At 58.0% G+C, this 17432-nt stretch overlaps 1 protein-coding gene and 1 long non-coding RNA gene across 2 annotated transcripts in view; one reads left to right on the forward strand and one right to left on the reverse strand.

Moving 5' to 3' along the window:
- The window catches only part of RPTOR (regulatory associated protein of MTOR complex 1), a 334568-nt gene that overhangs the window by 294681 nt on the left and 22455 nt on the right, over window positions 1–17432 (forward strand). Inside the window, 8 exon segments of the mRNA XM_030297026.1 lie at window positions 2804–2867; window positions 2870–2906; window positions 3353–3396; window positions 3399–3463; window positions 3465–3536; window positions 5441–5492; window positions 5495–5550; window positions 16985–17089. Coding sequence (XP_030152886.1) covers window positions 2804–2867; window positions 2870–2906; window positions 3353–3396; window positions 3399–3463; window positions 3465–3536; window positions 5441–5492; window positions 5495–5550; window positions 16985–17089 — 495 coding nt within the window.
- LOC115501822 lies at window positions 7992–13646 on the reverse strand. The gene is made up of 4 exons (XR_004342916.1): window positions 13201–13646; window positions 9984–10227; window positions 8656–8872; window positions 7992–8326 (listed from the first exon to the last, which is right to left on the reverse strand). It is a non-coding gene; the product is annotated as an uncharacterized LOC115501822 (long non-coding RNA).

The raw sequence follows: 17432 nt of genomic DNA on the forward strand, positions 1-17432 counted from the left end.
CAGAACCCTGCGCCTTGATAGGTGTCTTCTCAGTGGCCCGGCAGCCAGCAGGCTCTGCATCATACTTAGCCCCAGGACAGCCACCTCGGGACAGTCCTGGGGATCCAGATTCTCGACACGCGGTTAACGGTACAATCCTGCAGCCGTGCACTCGCCCGGGAAAGAGCAGCGGACGCCTGGGCCGGAGTCCCAGACCCTGACTCTGATCCCGCCGGGAAATCCACCGTCCGCGTCCCCCGTGCTGCTCTAGGGTACTTTCTCCCGCACTGGAATCCGACTTCCCGCGCCCTCGCCAAGTGACGCGTTCCAGGCAAAGAACCAGAGAGTGAAGAGAACTTCCCAGGAGCTGGAAGAGGGGGCGGGGGGGTGGGGGGAACGGGTCGCTGCCGTCCAGGCTCCTGCTGCAGACGCCCCTGTTAGCTGCACAGGGGCAGGGAGCAAACGTGTCCCCGCGAACCACGTCTGTGTTTGCGTCGGGCCAGAGGAATACGCCTGAGGGGAGAATTCGGCTTATAACAGAGTAAAGTAGGCCGGGCTCCCAGAGCTTTACCCGCAGCCGTGACCATCCCCCTTCCCTGCCGCCCTTGCTCGTCTGGCCCCGCCACCTGCCCAGGGAGTGGCTTCAGGGCCGCGTCCCCGAGCAGAGGGCAACATAGAATCCTGTCGGCGAGGACGGGCACAGGCGCAGGGTGGGCAGGGGGCTCACAGCTGGGCCCGGTCCTCAGTTCAGAGCCTCGAAAACGCTGCTGCCTCTCTGCTGACCTTCTCTGGCCGTGTGCTGTCTGTGAAACGCTGCCGGGACCAGCGAGGGAAGGAGCCCCTCTGGCCCCGGGCTCGCCACCCTGCCCCCACCCCCTGCCCCGTGCCCCCACCCCAAGCCTGCGGACAGGCGGGGTCCACTCGCCCGCCTCTGCTCACACTCACCCCTGCAGGCTCGCACCAAGTGTGAGACCAAGGCCGAGGCAACGCTTGTCGAACAGATGGGAGCCGTTGGGCTCGAGAAAGCTTCCTCGAAGCCTGAAGCCTTGTGATCGCCAGTGTGAAAGCTGCCGGCGTGCCCACTCCTCAGGATTTCTAAAACGGACTTGGAAAGAGACCGTGTGGCGGCCGCGGGTGTGAAGGGTGTGGGCGAGGGGCTGCAGATACCCCACCCCGGCCGCCCGGGCCCAGCAGAGGGAACAGAGCCCGGTCGGCAGAGACTCCCTGAGGGGCGGTGGGCAGCGAGCACGGGAGAGGCAGGGTGGTAGGGTCTCGGGGGACATGTGGGAAAGGGGTGGGTTCTGCCGAAGTCCTGAGTTTCAGCCACAGAAGTGTTGTCTTTCCTGTCGCCTCCCCCATCCCTGGACGTTTTGAGGAGACTTGTGGAAGTTTGTAGCCTCTCAGCTCCGATCCCGTACTCTCCCCAGACCACGCCGGGGGGCGCTTGGGGGCGGCTCGGCTCTCGGGTTTTGATGGAGGCACAGGGAGCTGGCCAGGTCATTTAAGTAGGAAGCAAAAGCAAGTTCACAAACATATACTTTACATAACTAAAGAAATGTTTTTCTTAATGTTTTGTAAAGCTTGATTACAGTTCAGGTTTCTTGTTATTCTTGTTTCAAAGTGGTAAATTATCAGGGAAGCATCGATATCTGTAAATGAACAGTTTTTGGTGGTTTAGTTTTTCTGCAATTCTCTGCCTGTTGGCTGCACGTAGGAAGTACAGCGTCCTGACTGCTGAGGGAGGGGTCAGAACACCTGAGGGTCCCCTGAGCCCGGCTGCCCCGGAACGTCCCCCACGGACGTCGAGGTTGTTTCCCTGGGTGGCGGCCAACTTCGAGAGCCAGTCTGGCACCAGCCGCACTCAGGGGAGCCCAGACGGCTGCTTAACTGCCTCCTGTCCCGAGTGCCACCGGGAGCCCTCTCCTGGGGGGTGTCCAGAGCTGGCAGGGCCTGGCCAGCCACCCCGTGCCCCCAGAGCAGAACATCCAAGGAAGCACTTGGCGGACGGTGGGCTTGGCGTCCGATGGGCGGGGACAGCCCCGTCTGCCTCCTGCCTCCCCGTCACGTGCACCCCCGGCAGGCCGTCCGGTTTCCCCATCGACACAAAGCCCCACTTCAAAATATCGAAACTATTTCCCTCCTCAACAGTCGTCTCAAGCGGGCATGAATTGTCTGTGGTGAAACGGTCAGATGTGCGCACGTCTGTGGAAGGACGTTGACAGCAGCCTGTCTTGTTTCCATCCACAAAGTGCCACAGAGCAGAGGCCAGGGCGGGCTGTGGGGGGCTGGAGCCTAGCGTTAACGCTGGCGTAGTCTCGTGGCTGCGCTTCAGGCAGGGCCGACCCTGGGGCCCTGCTGGACCCCAGCAGATGACTTCTCAGAAGGCAAACGAACGTGTTTTGTTCTTTGTTTTTAACGTTTATTTATTTTTGAAAACAAAGACAGAGCATAACGGGGGAGGGTCAGAGAGAGGGAGACACAGAATCCGAAGGCAGGCTCTAAGCGCTGAGCCGTCAGCAACGGAGCCCGACGCGGGCCTCGAACCCACGAAACCGCGAGATCGTGACCTGAGCCCAAGTCGGACGCTCAACCGACGGAGCCACCCAGGCGCCCCAACAAACGAACATGGTTTTCTCTGCAGGGGGACACTGGGGAGGGGCTCCACCGGGGCCGTCCCACACGCGTGCTTGATTTCCTGGGCCAGGAGGCCCTTTGCGCGATCTTGAAGCCATCGAAAGCAGCCACCGCCCTGGGCTGCTGTCTCACGGCCGCAGAGGTCACCAGCAGCTGGCCGTCCACACCACTTGCCCCTTTGCTCTTTCAGGCCACAGTGAACGCCCGGCCCCAGCGTATCCTCACCACGTCCTCACTCACCCAGTCGGCGCCCGCCAGCCCACCAACAAGGGCATCCACATCCACCAGGCGGGGTAAGTTGGCCCGTGTCTGTCCACGCGGGTCCCTTCTGCACCGCCTTCCTCTGCACGAGGTGCCACGGCCAGGAACCGCCCGGGAGCCTGACTTGTGCAGCCTCTCCGAGTTTGAGCAGCCGGGGTCTGGCTCCTGCTGGCCAGCTGCGGGCAGGGAGAGCCCCTCTTACGTCAGCGTCCGCAGGCGGGAGGCGGCGAGCGGGACGTGCCCGCCGGGGCCGCCCTCGCTTTCCGGGGGCACCGCTCCCAGAGCCTGCGGGCGGGGCCCCAAGGGGCCGTCGCCGCAGCCGTGGCGGCTGGTTCTGGAGGCACGTGCGTGTGCCGGGCGGGTGGCGACATGTGGGCCCCCGACCCGGGTCGGTTGGCAGTGCCCGGGCGGGCGGGTGAGGACAAGGGGCTTTGTCTTTGGGGTAAAATGCAAACGTTCCTTCCTCCCCCAACGGCAGGGGCTCCCCCCCGCCGTCCAGCGCCAGCAGCTCCAGCCTGACCAACGCGTGGCCAAGCAGCCAGTCGGCCGAGACCTGCACGCGGGCCGCCCCGGCGCCCCTGGCCCCGCGGGGGGTGCAGTACACGCCCCACTCCCAGCAGTTCCCCCGCACGCGGAAGATGTTCGACAAGGGCCCAGACCAGGTACGCGCGACTGTGCGCCCTCGGTGTGAGCGGAGACCCTGCAGCCCGGGACGCGGGCCCCACCCTGCCTCCGCCCCCCGCTGTGCTGCACGGTTTGTACCGGCACCACCTTGCAGTGTCACGGGGCCCTCGCTCCTGTGGCCCCTTGCCATGGCTCACTGTCCTGCCACCTTCCACGTGGCCTCACTGTCCTGCCACCTTCCACGTGGCCTCACTGTCCTGCCACCTTCCACGTGGCCTCTCTGTCCTGGCACCTTCCACGTGGCCTCACTGTCCTGCCACCTTCCACGTGGCCTCTCTGTCCCTGGCACCTTCCACGTGGCCTCACTGTCCTGCCACCTTCCACGTGGCCTCTCTGTCCTGGCACCCTCCACGGGCCTCTCTGTCCTGGCACCTTCCACGTGGCCTCACTGTCCTGGCACCTTCCACGTGGCCTCTCTGTCCTGGCACCTTCCCACGTGGCCTCTCTGTCTGGCACCTTCCACGTGGCCTCACTGTCCTGACCACCTTCCACGTGGCCTCTCTGTCCTGGCACCTTCCCGTGGCCTCTCTGTCCTGCCACCTTCCCACGTGGCCTCACTGTCTGGCACCTTCCACGTGGCCTCACTGTCCTGCCACCTTCCACGTGGCCTCACTGTCCTGCCACCTTCCTCACGGGCTCACTGTTCTGGCGCCTCCCATGTGGCCACATAAGCGCCCGGAGCTAACTTGCTTTCTCCCTTCTTGGGTGAGTAGCGTTTTCCTCCGCTGGCTGTGGCAGCTGCCACGTACAAGCACCTGTTCTCAGTGGATTGTTTGCATTTTCCATGAACGTTTCGTTTGCCGCATAAGGAGCCACGGTCCTCTGCCTTTAAGCTGAAAAAGAAATTCCAGGTGCAGGAGGGATTGGCGTCTTCGTCAGCCTGGGTGATGTGAACACATAAGCTGGGGCCTTGGCTGTCTTGCCCAGACTGTTTGCCGCTCTATCGGTCAAGGACGCAGTCTGGGGGGGCCGTTCAGGATGCACTAAGGGGGCGGGCTGCCATGGATGCCACGTCAGCCACGGACCCAGCTCTGTAAGCAGTGGTCTTAAGAAGTTCACAGCTGCCTGCTGGGTGACGTGTGTTGTCTTTCCCCTCGAACACCCAGGGCGAGGTGCATCCTCCTGGCTGGACCCTGACGTGGGCCGGCCAGACAGCAGGCATCTGGGCGCAGGGGACACTCACTGTCTTTGGGGCCGCAAGCCAGGGCCCGATCCAGCAGAGTGGCACAGGTTCCTACAGCAGGCAGGAGAGGAGACCCTATCACTGTGCCCCAGCTGTGGGACTTTCCACCCGGCGAGCCTCGAGAGGGACTCCTCTCTGGGGGATGCCTTCAGTCCTGCTCCCCCGTGCCCAGCCTTGTGCGGTGACGCGAGCCCTGCTGACCACATTGGCCGCCATAGGCCTTGCCGTGGGAAATGAACGTGTGGTCCAGGGGGACAGCATCAAGTGGTTTATGTCTCAATACCCACATGTCCCAACTGGTCTCGCTCCCCACCCAGAGCCGCTTGGCACAGTCGGGTGCCAGGTCTCCGGCAGCCCCTGCCGCAGAGGCCCTGGGGGATTGCTGACCTCACAGCGCTGGCCTGTGCGAGAGCGACAGACTCTGCGGCCCGAGCCACCATGGCCGGCCTCGGGGGGGGACACAGTCCCCTGAGTGCAGATTCAGTCGCCCCCCTAATACGGGTTCCCTGGGCCCTGGCCCCACATTCAGGGTCTCTACCACCAGGACGCAGGGTGAGGCCAGCAGAAACGTTCTCGGCAGCCAGACCGCTGCCTTCTGTCTCCTTTTGAATCCTCTCAAGCCTGCAAAGAGACGTGTCGGGTGTGTGACTAACTGTTCCTTCTCTTTCCTCCCCCCCTTTGTCCCCAAATGCCCTGAAGACCACAGACGATGCAGATGACGCTGCTGGACACAGAAGCTTCGTCTCAGCCACGACAGCACGGGCTTCTGCGACTGGAGTGCCCGGTACTTTGCCCAGCCCGTCATGAAGGTAGTGTGCACATCCCCCGGGTGCAAAGTGGGCCTCCCGTCGGTGTCCTCGAGCAGAGCCCTGCCCTCGGCTTCCTCCTGCCCCTTCTTCCTTCCCCGAGAACCCCGGCCTCTGGCCTGGGCCGTCTGAGCCCTCTGCTCCGAGCCGACGGCGGACCCCAACTGGTCACCCACCGGGGCTCCTGCCGGCCCAGCCACTGACCCTTTGGGGCTCCTGTCCCATCACGTTTGCGGCTGCTCGAGGGCGACCCCATACTGCCGTCACAGTAGCTGTGTGAACGGTTGAAGCAGTGAAAGGAACAGACGTCCCTCACCTTCCTGTCTTGTCAAAAGAAGCCAGACCCGCCTCCCCTCCGAGCTATACCAGGCCGTCTGCACTGCTTTGTCCCACTCAGTGGCCTGAGGCCGTCCTCCGGAGGACTGTCTGAGGCCTGGGCTCTGGGTGGCCGCACCGAGAAGCAGGCTCTTTGGAGACCTGCCCACTGGGCTAATTCTAGTGCGTTCTGGCTGGTTGTGGGAGATGCGTCCGGTCACTGCAGATTCGAGCCACACATCCAGGGGACAGCATGGGACAGGCGACACTTTCTCCCGGGCCTCTTTCCCCGGGAACGCCACAGGGCCTTGTGCGTAGACTTTCCCGTGAAGCACATTCTCAGGAAACCTTCTTCCCTCATACAGACCATTGAAAATCGCAGCTTATTCTTAATGTACGTCAGGCTCCACATCGAGGTAATTTCCATGAGTGGTTGGACCCTGTATTACAACTTTTCCTGCTTTCCCTTTTCCCCATGATGTTACTGACTTTTGTCAGCAAAAGCACAAAGGAATCATTGTCCGTACCCGAGGCAGATGACAAAGTTGTAGTTTGAGCCCCTTTGCTGAAAAGGAGAGATCTCTCTTCATTTTTCAACTGAACCCGACTCCCAGAAAGCAGTTTGGCAGTAAGCATCAGAAGCCTTGAGCAGCATTCCCTTCGACCTGGTAATTAATTCGTTTACTACGATATCAACTCAGGGAAATAATCGGAGTCACGGACGATCCTGTATTTACGGTAGCAAAACCTGGGATCCAGCCGAACGCCCAACATAGGCCTAAGGGCTTAGCGATTATGGAATACTTGATACAACGTTTATCGTTATTAAGAAATTGAGCTTTTGGGGCGCCTGGGTGGCGCAGTCGGTTAAGCGTCCGACTTCAGCCAGGTCACGATCTCGCGGTCCGTGAGTTCGAGCCCCGCGTCGGGCTCCGGGCTGATGGCTCAGAGCCTGGAGCCTGTTTCCGATTCTGTGTCTCCCTCTCTCTCTGCCCCTCCCCCGTTCATGCTCTGTCTCTCTGTCCTAAAATAAAAATTGAAAAAAAAAATTTAAAAAAAAAAAAAGAAATTGAGCTTTAAAATTAATATCTTAAGTGCTCATGCTAAAACTTTTAAAAAGGAAAAAAAAAGGACATAAACGGGCTACACGGTGGTCCTCATTGGCAACACCACACGGACATCTGTGCACAGAAAACAGCCTGAAACAGCCGGCCCGACAGCGGGTCTCGGGCGACGTGGCGGTGAGGCCCCAGTTTGTTTTATCCATTTCTGTCTGTCCCCTGCTCTTTCCACACTAAGCACGAGCGTCTTTACAGTCAGGAAAGAAGTATGAAAGCAGCAAACGCAAGGGGCGGCTGAGGCCCGTGCTCACCCTCGGGGCTCCGTGCGCGGCCCTCGGCCAGCCCACGAGCGCCTTCCCGCCGCTGGGCCCCTCGTGGAGAAAGGAGCCAGCGAGCCAGTGCTGGAATTTGCCCCAGGACCGGGGACCGCTGCTGTGGGTGGCGAACTATCCTTTGAACCAGGGTACCTCTGCTTAGAGGTGACACGGGGCTTTGCTCAGTATCAGTAGAAGTCCGGTCTGGAAAGTCTCCCGCTCCAGGCAAGCGCGTCGAGCAGGTCGGAGCCCTGGGCGGGCTGCCTCTTGCTGAAATGGCCGTTGCTTGGTGTGGTGATGAACGGCTTTTCTTTTCTTTTTTTTTAAAGTTTATTCTGAGAGAGTGCGTGTGTGCGCGCACCGGGGAGGAGCAAGAGAGAGGGAAAGAGAGAATCCTAAGCAGCCTCCACTGTCAACACAAAGCCCGATGTGGGGCTTGAACCCACAAACTATGAGATTGTGACCTAAGCTGAGATGAAGAGTCAGACGCTTAACCGACTGAGCCACCCAGATGCCCCAGCGAGTGGCTTCTTTTTAATGTCTGAGAACTGCCTGTTCGGCCGTCCACGTTGCCGGCAGGAAAAAGGGGCACAGGCGCCCCAGGCTCCTTTCTCTTAGACGAGCTCGGTCCTCCCAGGGTCCAGTTTCCTGTCCTTGGCACAGGTACTTAGGCAGCTTCCTGAGCCCAGGCCTGGGGTTTTATCCTGTGTGACCACGTGAACCCCCAAAGCCAGCACCCTCCCCTTCTCCCGTGCAGCAGCAGCAGACCCCCCCCCTCGTGTCCTTCTCTCTGTGCACCTGGAAGGGTGGGCGTGCTGCCAGCAGGGGGAGGCAGAGGCTGCGAGCCCAGCGGCCCGGCCTGATGCGTCCGCACCCAGAGCACCGACGCTGCAGTGGGCTGGGGAAGGAGGGTCCTCCGAGGTGCCACTCTTGCTCTCCGCGCTGAGCCCACGGGGGGCAGCCGGGAAACCGTTGAATAAGTAAGCGCCGTCTCCCTCTGACAAGCTCCCACAGGCTGTAGCCTGAATGACGGGCTCCAGGCGTCACGTCCCTGCAGTGATGGGTTTTGCCCGTGGCTCCTGATGGCGGCTGAGACGTCAGGGAGAGGGAGGATGTGACTGATTTTTCTCTTACGTTAATTAGAGACCCTTTCTAGACTTGAGAAGAGAATGTGTTTTATCTCGTTGTAATTTTTTAACAATTGTCTTCCTACTTTCTCCAGCTTCTATTCACGAAGGTGTCCTTTTATTCATTTAATTCGTCATCTAATGACGCGTGTGCAATAAAACGTGTTAGGAACTTTTTTATTCGCCTGCTTCACACATAAACTAAGAATAGCTCAAAGCTGGGATCATACCCCAGAAAGGTCAGAGCCCTAACCCTCCTCAAAGGTCAGGATAAGAAACTGAGATACTCACCGGATAAGTGATCTGACCCCAGGATCACGGTGCACGACCACAGTGCAGCCCGTGCCCGGGGGACCTGCTTCCCCACAACGTGGCTGTGAGGACAGATTTGCCGGCTTTTTGTCGATTTACAGTCTGGCTTTTAACAGGTCTGTGTGGCCAAAGAGAACTGTATTCCGGGGTTCTCACAGCCCCCTCTCTTGCCCGTGCTGGTTTACAGAGCTCACATCTGCTTCAGAAAGAATGTTAAAAACAGTCCGTCAGGTGCTTAAAAAAAACAAAAGATACATCGAAATCTGTTCTAGTTACAAAGTAATACGGTTTTTCTTTCTGGTTCACAAAGTTAAGAGTGATTTTCCCGGAAGTAGGCTTTCCAGAGCACGGGGAAGAAGGAAGTCTGAGCCACTGTTGGTGGTGAAATGCGGGCTTGGTCTAGAGCAGTTCGGCAATAGCTTATCAAAATGGGAAGGGGCTACACCCTAGAAACCGACGATCCCACTCTGAGAAATAGACCCTAAAACCACCGCTCTACGTGTGCGTTTGTGATGATATGTCCAGAGCTGCCCGTTACGTTATTTCTGAACACGTAAAGTTGAAAGCCAAAAACGTATTCTTAATTAGGGGGAGTGTGAGTTAATGATGCGTCCACACGATAGAGCCCTTCGCAGCCCCCACAGGGAGTGAGCCCCGTCTGCCCGAGGACACGCGTGGATATCCTTGATGGCACAGGCCACATAATCCCATGGTCCCACGTGCTTGCACAAGTGCCGTGCTGTCCAGGTGTGCACGCGGGCGGGGGGTGGGGGAGCCTGCAGGTTCGTGTCAGGCTGTTCATGCCGTCACTAGTGTCACTCCTAGAGGGTGGGGTTGAAGTCGGGGAGGGGACCGTCCTTTCTCCAGTGTGCACTTGTAGATTGTGTGAACTTTGTAGAAAACCCAATTATCAGCATGGTAACTTAGAACAGATTAAACTGTAGTGTTTATTTACAAAAAGAGCCTGGGAAGAATCAATCAGATTGTTTTAAGGCATCACGTGCACAGTGAACATTGGCTAGAGCTAAGAAAAGGTTTACTCGGGGCGGAGGGCACGGGTGCAGCACTGACCCACACGCAGGATGTGCAAGCGTCTCTGGGCTGGTCACAGAACGCGCTCTGCACTGCGTTAAACCTGCACGTCGACGGAGCTGTTGTTTGAAGTGCACTAAGCTATTGTTTTAACTCAGAAAATGAAAAAGTAAAATAAAAGTGAAACCACCCAGAATTCTCTCCCCGCCCACCCCCACGCACTGCCATTGCGCTCACGCCACGGGTACAGCTTTGTTTCCTGCTTTTTCACTTACGTAGTTATAAACGTTGGACGTTTTCTCGTGTCTCCAAATGTTCCACAAAAATGGCTTCTGCTTTTTCCTTTCTTGTACATAAACCTCCAGGCCGACATAGCCCAAGAACCAGACTCGGTCACGCCATCAGATTATTGCCCACAGTTTAGTTTGCTGTGAGATTTAACTACGTCAGGAGGTCAGGCGGTGCCGTACTGTGTCCCGTTCCTAAAACGTATGCCTTGGCTCTTTGTGGAACGTTCAGCTGGAAAACAAACAGACGTGTTGATTCCCCTCCAGGAACACGAGGATGGGAGGAGCGTTTGCTTTGTGATGGAAGTGTGTGGGCAGCAGGGAGGCTCAACCAGCACTCCACGTTTCCACGTGGCCACGCCGGGAGGACTGCGTGCTCCCGCTCGCTGCCAACCGGGGAACCGCTTCTGCCCTTCTGCCCGTCTTCTGACGCGCTGGCCTGGTGCCGGCGCCCTCGTGCCTTGTAAATCACTGCTGAATTGTAAACCATCGGGGGCCGAGGGATCGTGAATTGTCAGCTGTGTTCTCTCTAAAACGTTCTTTAAACTAAACAGTGTTGAAAGATTAACGAAGGCCTGCGAAAACGGGAAGATATCATGTGTTCACGGGTCACAGGACTTAATACGGCAGGGCCCCAGAGAGACCCAGAGTCCACGCGATGCCGGTGAGAATCCCAGTTGCCTTTTTGTGTGTGGAAACTGACAAGCCGAGACTAAAATTCAGATGGAAATGCAAGAGACCCAGAATAGCACTAAAGATGCTGTCCAGGGCAAACAAAAAAAAAAACAACTCGCGCTCCCCGATCGCAAACCTTGCCGCGTGATTGCAGGGATGGAGACAGCGTGGCACCGACTTAAGGAGAGACGTGCAGACCGGTTTCGAAAGAGAGAGTCCGGAGGTACCTCCGACATCAAGACTTTACACCCACAGACCCAACAACTTGGAGGAAATGCACACATTCTTTGAAAGACACGAACTACCAAAACTCACCCCATACGAAGTAGAGAACCCAGATAGTCCCACATCTGTTCGGGGAAATGAGTTTGAAGCTAAAACTGTCCAACAAAGGCAAGATAGCTCCAGAACCAGCAGAGTTTCACTGGAAAATTCTACCAGAATAATACCAGTCCTCCGCAGTCTGTTACAGGAAACAAAAGGAGTGAACACTTCCCAGTTCGTTTTAGGAAGGTGGCATCACTCTGATCCCAAAACCAAAGACTTCACAAGAATAAAAAACCAGAAACCAGTGTCCTCCATGAACATGGCCTCAAAACCTTCAACGTAATATTAACAGATCCAACATGGCAAACTTTAAAAGGGGCAACACACCAACTGGGCAACTGACCGAGTGGATTACATCTCAAGAATGCAAAGTTGAATCCACAGTTTTAATTAATCATGAAATTGAATGTAATTGAATGTATCAGTCGACTCAAGAAAAGCTACCTGTTCATCCCAATAGCTGCAGAAAAAGGATTTGACAGAATTCAGGAAATAACCGTCATAAAACTCTCCACAAACCAGGACCAGAAGTAAACTTCCTCACCCTCATGCAGGGCACCTACAAAACCCGCGGCTCCCTTTCTCACCAGGAGAGACTGGATGTCTTGTTCTAAAACCAGGACCAAGGTAAGGGTGTCTGATCCCCGGCTCCTTTTCAACAACCTACCAGAGGCCCTAGGTGTCCAGGAAGGCAAGCAAAGGTGGAAAGTGAAATAAAACTGTCTGCTCACGCGGAATCATTGTGTACGTAGAAAATCCTAAACAACCTGCATCGTGTTGCCAGAACAGGTGAGATAAGATCGCTGAACACCCAACGTTACACAAAAACTGATTGTATTTCTATACTAACCACTGGAAATTGGAATTAAGCCACTTAACCCCAAAACATGAGCTGTAGTTAAATTAGCTATATATATTTTTTATACAAGCAAGACTCAAATGCTGAAAAATACAAACACGATGAAAGAAATTTTAGAAGGCCTAACCCACTGAAGGTGTGCTCGTGGGCCAGGTGTCAGGTGTCCCTAACCTGGCGTATGGGCCGATGCCATCTCATTCAACATCCCAACAGGTTTTGTTTTTTTTTTTTTTTAATTTTTTTTTTCAACGTTTATTTATTTTGGGACAGAGAGAGAGACAGAGCATGAACGGGGGAGGGGCAGAGAGAGGGAGACACAGAATCGGAAACAGGCTCCAGGCTCCGAGCCATCAGCCCAGAGCCTGACGCGGGGCTCGAACTCACGGACCGCGAGATCGTGACCTGGCTGAAGTCGGACGCTTAACCGACTGCGCCACCCAGGTGCCCCGCCAACAGGTTTTGTTTTAATCAGCAAGCCGATTCTAAAATTATGGGGCGACGCAAAGAAACTTAACCGAAGAAATGTAGGCAGAAGGCGAAGTTGGAGGACTCACACTGATTTCAAGAGTCCCCCTGAGGGCTGGTGGGGGGGGGACCAGTGGGGCGGAACGGGGTCCAGAGGCGGAGCCACGGTGCGTGCCACCAATTTCCCACAAAGCTGCAGGACGGCTCATTTCAGTGGACAGAGGATGGTCTTTCCAGCAAGCGGAACCACAGCGGCTGGACATCCATTTGCCCACGAGACGAACGTCACTCCATGCCCCACGCCTTATTCAGAAACTAACTCAAGGAGCCTCTTCTTGCCCTACTGTGAATCCCGCAGCCGCGAAACTTCCAGAAGCCCCTTCTGGCCTGTTGGGCGATGGTTCTTTGAGAAGACATGAAACCCAGAAGAAAAATGGCGTGTGGAGTTTCGTCATGTTGACTGCTTTTTGCGTATCACCGTTGACATGACAACACAAGCCACAGACTGGAGAAAAATATCGTAAAACTCCTAATAAAAGCCTTTTATCCCACGTACGTAAAGAACTCCCAAAATCCCACATGGAAGGACGCAACACCATTAAAACTAACGGGCAAAAGGTTTGCACAGACCCTTTACCGAAAAGGCGTGCACACAGCAAAGGAGCCCTGAGAAGGTGTGACACGGGGAGGCGGGGGTCGCCGGGGCCGCGAGCTGCCGCAGGAGGCAGCAGCTCACTTCCGTACGACGGCCGACATTTTAGATCGGCTCAGTCCAGAGCACTGGCAGAGGAAACAGAGCAGCCCAGACTCTCGCCCCTCGCGGCGCCAGGCTCCCTGGAAACGTGTGGCCGTTTCCTGCGCGACTGAGCCTATACTTACCGTGCATCCGGCAACCCTGCTGGACGTTCCCAGGAGAAGTGACAAAAGCTACATGTGCACGTTTACGGCGGCTTTATTCACGATCGCCGGAAAACCGGACGATCCCGGTGGAGAAACGGTGCTGGGACGAATACCGGTCCCCTGAGAAAAGTCGCCCCGATAAACCGATATACACACGACGCGAGGAGTCAGGTGCGGCTCGCTCAGCGAGGGAAGCCAGACACGCAGGAAGTGGGTGGGGCGGGCCTGGGGCCGGGGGAGGCACGGGGGCACGGGGCAGGCCAGGTCCGTTCCCACCAGGCGGTGGGCTTGTGACCAAGCCCCCGAGAGGGGGAGCGTCCTGGAGGGGGACCCCGCCTCCGTCAACCTGATGCTTCGCAGGACCCGTGGTCGCGGGGCGAAGGTGCCCGAGTCTGGGCCTCCGTGCACGCAGGACACCCTCCCCTCCCCTCAGAGCTCCCGTCAGGGCCACAGGGCGTGAGCACAGAGCCGGCCCGGCCAGGTCAGGAGCGGCGGTCAGTAGCGCACCTGCCGCCGGCATCCGCCACTTCTCTCCGCCAGAGTGACGTCCTCGTTTGTGGCGGGGGAAGGGGGGAGGGGTGGCTTCTCACACAACAGGAAAAGTCACAGCGAGTGTCGAGGTGAAAACAGGCCCAGAGGCACTCGGTTGTGTCGTCAGAACAGGCCTCATTCTGGGTGGAAACGGAGCTCGGGGTCTGAGCACTTGGCGGGAGTTAACGAGCCTTCCCCAAGGCCCATCTCCCCTTTTGCCTTTGAGGGACCCTCTGACCCTCGCCCTTGGTTGCCCCGGGGACAGGCCAGGTCTGAGGCCCCAGCCCCCGCGTCTCCGGGAGGCTGAAGGGCGGGAATGGGTGCTGGGACCGAGGGGTCACGGCCGCAGTCGCACAGCACTGCCCTGCACCCACCCCGCACCTGTGGTTCTCCGTCCTGGTGGCCCTGGGCAGACCGTCCCCAGGTGGATGCCAGCGGCGTTCGCAGAGCGTGTGCGGCCCAGCTCTGACCGTCTCCTTGGATGAGCACACCTGGGGGTGGGGGGGGGGACACCTCCATCGACGGGCCTGCCAGGGGCCCCGCACGTCCAGCGCCTTCCTTCCTGTCCTTGCAGCCGCTGTCTTGTGTCCTTTGGAGCCCCAGGTCCGTCCCTGGGCCCGGTCCCTGCCTGCGCAAGGGGGCACCTGGGCCCTGGGGCACGTGCGTCCAGGAACCCAGTGCCCGTCCTGCCCTCCTGCTCGGAGCGCCTCTCCTCTTCCTGTGATGTGTTCCCACGGAAACCGGATTCCATCAAAGGGCGATATCCTCGCCCCGCCCATGCTTTCAGTGTTTTCGTGGTTGGCGTTACTGACCACTTGCCGTGTCTTTTGGAACAAGCTCTGGGTTGTCACAAAGTGAAACCAACTGTTACCAACCCGTGATCTACCCCGTCTACCCCCGGGTTATTTCCAAACCACTAAACAAACGTTCTGTGGAGGCAGCTGACACCATTTCTTCTCGTCGCCTCCACGTGTGGATGTCTGTTGTGGCTGTTGCTGTCTTGTTCGGTGTGGGGTTGTGATTCTGCAGAAAAAAAGGAGCAGAGCAAGGAAACAGCTCGCCGCAGGGGCCCGCGGGCTCCAGCAGTGAGGCCGGGGAGGGTGGGTGGGTGTTTCTGTTTTGTAATCCGAACACAGAGCAGCAGGGACGGTGGCCACAGGCGCGTTCTTAGGCGCCAGCGTGGCTAAGAAACGGCACGCGTCCTGTCCGTGCAGACGCGTGCTGTTTCTTAGCCACGCTGGCGCCTAAGAACGCGCCTGTGGCCACCGTCTCTGCTCCCCCCCCGTGCTTTCCCCAGCAGAGAAAACGATCTTTACGTCGTTACCACGCTGACCACGGGCAGCTTAAGGTAGGCCCGGCTTCTCGGCTCAGCCGAGACCAGGTAGGGTTTTCTCTTGTGTGATTAAGCTCTTCTGTATTTGGCACTCGACGACCCTGGGTGTTCAAGCAGGGACCCAGGGCCAGTCCAGTTTACTTGATGACACGCGAGGATTAAGGAAATCCACGTTTATTAAAAAGCCAACTTAAATCCCAGCTTCCTCTTGGCAGGGGGCGGGCCTCTTGCGGACGCTGGTTTTACACAACCGTCCGTGCACAGGCACACGAGTGCGCGCACACGGGCCACGAAGCAGGAAGGACCCCTGCCCAAGGACCAGAGAACAGGGCGGTTTGTGGGGCACGCACGTATTTCGGGGGAACTGAGCTCAGTCTCTGACACCGTGCTCGGTGGGGAGGGTACAGGGTTCTTGGGAGCTGTTGGAAGCTGACCGGGTCCACAGTCCGGCCGTTTCCTGATGCTTCACCCTGTGTTCGGTCAGCTCAGGCCGCACAGGCCCCCCCCACCGGGGCCCCTCTGTTGCTGTCATAAGCCCCTTTCTGGTCAAGTGAGACGCCCAGTTCTCTGGCACAAGAGGAGGGATAAAGGCAGAAGTCCCTGGGCACGGCCCACCTTTTTCTGATTTTGCCTTTTCAGTGTGTGCAGCGTGGCCTCCGGCCCCCGACCCCCTCGGCTCAGGCCGAATCCCGCCAGCTCCTTGTCCCTGAAGCTCCTTGCCTGCTTTGGCAGAGGCTGCCCGCTGCCCCATGTCAGGGGCTCCTAGGAGCAGGACGGCACATGGCCTCAGGGGTTGAGGCGTCCCCTGAGTCTGTGCCGCTCCCTGCCCTCCCCAGGGGGCCCTCTCATCCTCTAGACCAGGGCCTGCGGAGCGGGCAGCTCCCCCTCGGGGGGGAGGCCAGGCACTCCTGTCTGCCACCCTCTTGTGCCAGCCAGCTGGGCCGGGGCGCCCTGGCCAGGCTGCAGAACCCAGTTTCCTCGTTCGGGAACAGGGTCCTTTCTTTCTGGTCATGACCTCGGACACACTGCAGGTTTGGGTCCAGAGCCACAGTAAAGTGAGTCCACGCATGTTTTGGTTCCCCAGAGCGCGTAAGTCACTGCCCTATGCTGCAGTCCGCTGGGCGCTGCGATAGCCCGTGTCGAGAAACCGCGTAGAGACCTGAATTCAAAAATACTTCAGGGATGCCCGAGTGGCTCAGTGAACTCGGTTCATGATCTCCGGTTCGCGAGTTCGAGCCCCGTGTCAGGCTTTGTACTGACGGCTCAGAGCCTCACTGGGATTCTCTCTCTTCCTCTCTCTCTGCCCCTTCCCTACTCACATGCGCGCGCTCTCTCTCTCTCTCTCTCTCTCTCTCTCTCTCTCTCTCTCTCTCTTTCTCTCAAAAATAAATAAAAACGAGCGCCTGGGTGGCTCAGTTGAACATCTGACTTCGGTTCAGGTCATGATCTCACAATTGGTGAGCTCGAGCCCCATATCAGGCTCTGTGCTGACAGCTCACAGCCCACTTCTGATCCTCTGTCTGCCCCTCCCCTGCTCATGTGCGTCCACATGCTCTCAAAATATAAAACACATTAAAAATAATGCTAATGAATAAACAGATAAAAATATTTAAGACAATACCTCACTACTAAAACATACTGACTGTCACCTGGGCCGTCAGAGGCGTCAGCGCCAACCACAGATCACCGTAACAAACGTACCAGTGATGAAAAGCGTGAGGTACCGTGAAAGTCGCCGAGATGTGCCGAGACCCGGGAGGTGAGCAGAGGCAGCTGGAAGGCGTGCTGGCCGCGGGTGGCCGCGAACCTCCCGTCTGTGAGCCACACAGGGTCCGTGAGGCGCAGACAGGATGCCTGTGACTTACTCGCGAACCTCACTTGGTGTTTTTATCGTTCAAGATCCCGGAGGAACACGACCTGGAGAGTCAGATCCGCAAGGAGCGCGAGTGGCGATTTCTCCGCAACACCCACGTCAGGCAGCAGGCGCGGCAGCTCATCCAGAGGGTAAGCCGCCCGCCCCCCGAGGGGGCGCCTCCGAGGGCCCGTGGCGGGGCTGGCGGGGTGCAGGCCCTCCTCCAGGCTGGCCCCCAGGAGCCCCCAGAGCGCTCGGCCACTCTCTCCCAAGAAGCCCCCGCCGGCCTCTCGCACGAGCGAGCCTTGTGCGCCCTGCCACTCCCAGGGCGGAAGGAGCCCCGAGCTCTGTCTGGGGCACAGGCCACACGCAAGGCGCTGCTTGTGCCCAGCTGGCCCTTCCTGTCCCGGAATAATCCCACTGTCAACCGGCGCTGTACCTGAGTCCCACTTTACTAACCCTTTTACCAGACTTGCCGAGAGAGGCCCCGTTTGC

This window comes from Lynx canadensis, chromosome E1, assembly GCF_007474595.2.
Source record: "Lynx canadensis isolate LIC74 chromosome E1, mLynCan4.pri.v2, whole genome shotgun sequence".
In the NCBI taxonomy this organism is placed as follows: domain Eukaryota; kingdom Metazoa; phylum Chordata; class Mammalia; order Carnivora; family Felidae; genus Lynx; species Lynx canadensis.